At 45.6% G+C, this 2,458-nt stretch overlaps 1 protein-coding gene across 2 annotated transcripts in view; it reads right to left on the reverse strand.

Moving 5' to 3' along the window:
* Nucleotides 1–1,581: 1,581 nt before the first annotated feature.
* Nucleotides 1,582–2,458, reverse strand: part of tyro3 (TYRO3 protein tyrosine kinase) — a 22,991-nt gene continuing 22,114 nt past the window's right edge. For both annotated transcript variants that reach the window (XM_071498594.1, XM_071498593.1), the window contains exon 20: nucleotides 1,582–2,458. This exon is cut by the window's right edge and continues 331 nt beyond it. In XM_071498594.1, the coding sequence (XP_071354695.1) occupies nucleotides 2,360–2,458 (99 nt within the window). In that variant the 3' untranslated portion in view covers nucleotides 1,582–2,359.

Raw genomic sequence — 2,458 nt, forward strand, 5'->3', positions numbered from 1 at the left:
CATAAGTTTTCTGTTGTTTGTTCAGTCTGTCAGGAAACTAACATTATAGAGTGTGTGTGTGTGTTTTCTGTGCTGCTGGTGACAACATGAAATCAATACCACACAAATGACACTTTCCTCATTTGTCAAGAGTGTGACGTCAGTGGTAGACAGGTGAGGGCGTGGTCTCTGTGAGGTCACTTCATCCCCATTTGACCAGTGGAATTCCAACATGTTAGTCGGACACATGAAGACGTTCATCTCTAAAATAAAGTGCCCCCCCAACAAAAGATAATTGATATTAAATCATTGATTGGTTTTCTCTTAATGAGCTCATTGACTAATTGTTTCAGCTCCAAACTTTTATTGATTATTGTTGATTAATCTGCAGATTTTTTCCCAATCAATTGTTTCATTAAAATGTGAGAAAATAAAAACTGTCAGTGTCTCTGTTGAAAAATGTGTCACCAACAACAATTATCAAAGTTATTACCAATAAACTGTCAATCAGTGGATCAATCATCATTGTTTCTACTGTAGGTAACAACAATAAAAAAGAAGCAGCACCTGAAGGACACGACATGTCGACAGCACTGACATGATACAGGTAGAAATACACAACACGTCAACACTACACAAACTACACAACGTATTTAACAAGGTGCCAGTGTGTGACCCGATGCGTGACGAGGACTCTGCTCCACCTGCACCAGGTAACATTATTTATCATGAAGCTGAGTCACATGACTGCAGCAGTCGACAGTGAGAAACGTGAGGACTAGTTAATGGTCAGTTTAGTACCAGGTTAGTCAGAGAGGCTGCAAACATTGATCAGAACAGAGTCAGATTGATTAATTGATTAAAAGACTAGTTGTTTTCCTGCAGGAGGTTGTGACGCTGGCTGCACACTCACCTGCCTGACTCATGCTAGTGTCAACATCACACCTGGTTAATTAGACGAGACATCGTCCAGGTGTTTGTCTGAGAACAGCTGACACCATACACCACCAGTGTAATAAAGGGTCAGCCACCTGGTTGGGTTTCCCTGAGCTTTCAACACACCTCATGGTCCTGGTCCTGGTCCTGGTCTACAGAGATGGTTTAGTTGTTGTCACATGACCCAGGTATGGGGTCATAGTCACATGATGTTGTGACGGTCAAGGCCACTGAGCCTCTCAGTCTGTAAGGTGCTTCAGTGCTCCAGTGTGCAGGGGTCAGTCCGGTTCAGTCTGTCACAGGCACAAGATTTCACTGCTGCTGGTCCATGATCAGGAGAAACCGGTCTCAGCTCAGTGAAGTCAGGTCAATAGAAACCTGAGGTCAGCTCTGCTCACACCTGTGGCTCTAATGACAGCCAATCAGAGCGACACCACATGGCCAAAGGTATGTGGACAGCTGAACACAGCACGCTGCTGTAACGTCCCCTCAGACCCAGAGAGTTTGAGCTGATGTTAGCTCATCGCACTTACACTGAGGCACACTGGTGTTACTGGTGTTACTGGTGCACAGACCAGTTCTCTTGTTGTTTGAGGTTCAGTCAACACCTCACGTCACCTTCAAGTCCAGATCAGGCGGATGGGAAACATCAAGCAGATACTGAACTGTCCATGAATAGTTTTACTGGTTTACATGTGAAAGTTTTGTTTTAAGGTCACAGACTGTTACTGACCATCAGACCATGAGCCGCTGAACTGGTTGTACTGGTACCATCACTCCACACTCACTCACTCTGAGGCAGCTGTCAGTGTCAGACAGTGTCCAATAACTTTAAAAACTGACTCGTGGGGCAGCCCGACTCCTGCGTGTCAATCCCCCTCTCTGCCCCTTCCCTGTCACTCTCTACTGTCCTGTCAAATAAAGGCAAAAAAAAAAAAAACGACTGGTGTGGTAAAGGCTCAGCATTAGAGCACTTATTTTGAAGGACCAGCTTCCTCTGCAAACTGAGAAATAACTTCAGAGTAAAAGTCTGAGAGACAGAAACAAGAGGAGTGAGAGGAGGAGACCTCCTGACCTGATGGTCCTCCCTCAATCAGATGCAGAGCTGCAACATGTGATCAATTAGTTGATGATCAGAAATAATCAGAAACTGTTTTGATAAATATTTTCAGCCTCTGACACATGAAGACTTCCTGCTCCACCCACAAACATCAACGGAGCCAATCATCTTCAGATAATCAATAAAACAGTCGTTAGTGTCGAAGCAGTGATGAGACTGAGTGTGTGTGTGTGTGTGTGTGTGTGTGTGTGTGTGAGATCACAGTACAGTGTGTTCAGTAATGTCTCCACCCGCCTGCTGCTGCTCAGTGCCATGAAATGAGCGTCTCTGATCAGCTGACTAGCAGGTCCAATCAGGCGAGAGGAGGAGCAGCACCGTGATTGGTCAGACATTAATGACAGCATCGTCCTCTTCGTCCCTCACCTCCTCCTGTAAGGTGTCCATTGACTCCCTCCTCCTCCTCCCTCCCCCCTCCTCCTCCCC

Source organism: Trachinotus anak, unplaced genomic scaffold, assembly GCF_046630095.1.
Source record: "Trachinotus anak isolate AG129_WGS33_773 ecotype Australia unplaced genomic scaffold, CSIRO_AGI_Tana_v1 ptg000015l, whole genome shotgun sequence".
In the NCBI taxonomy this organism is placed as follows: domain Eukaryota; kingdom Metazoa; phylum Chordata; class Actinopteri; order Carangiformes; family Carangidae; genus Trachinotus; species Trachinotus anak.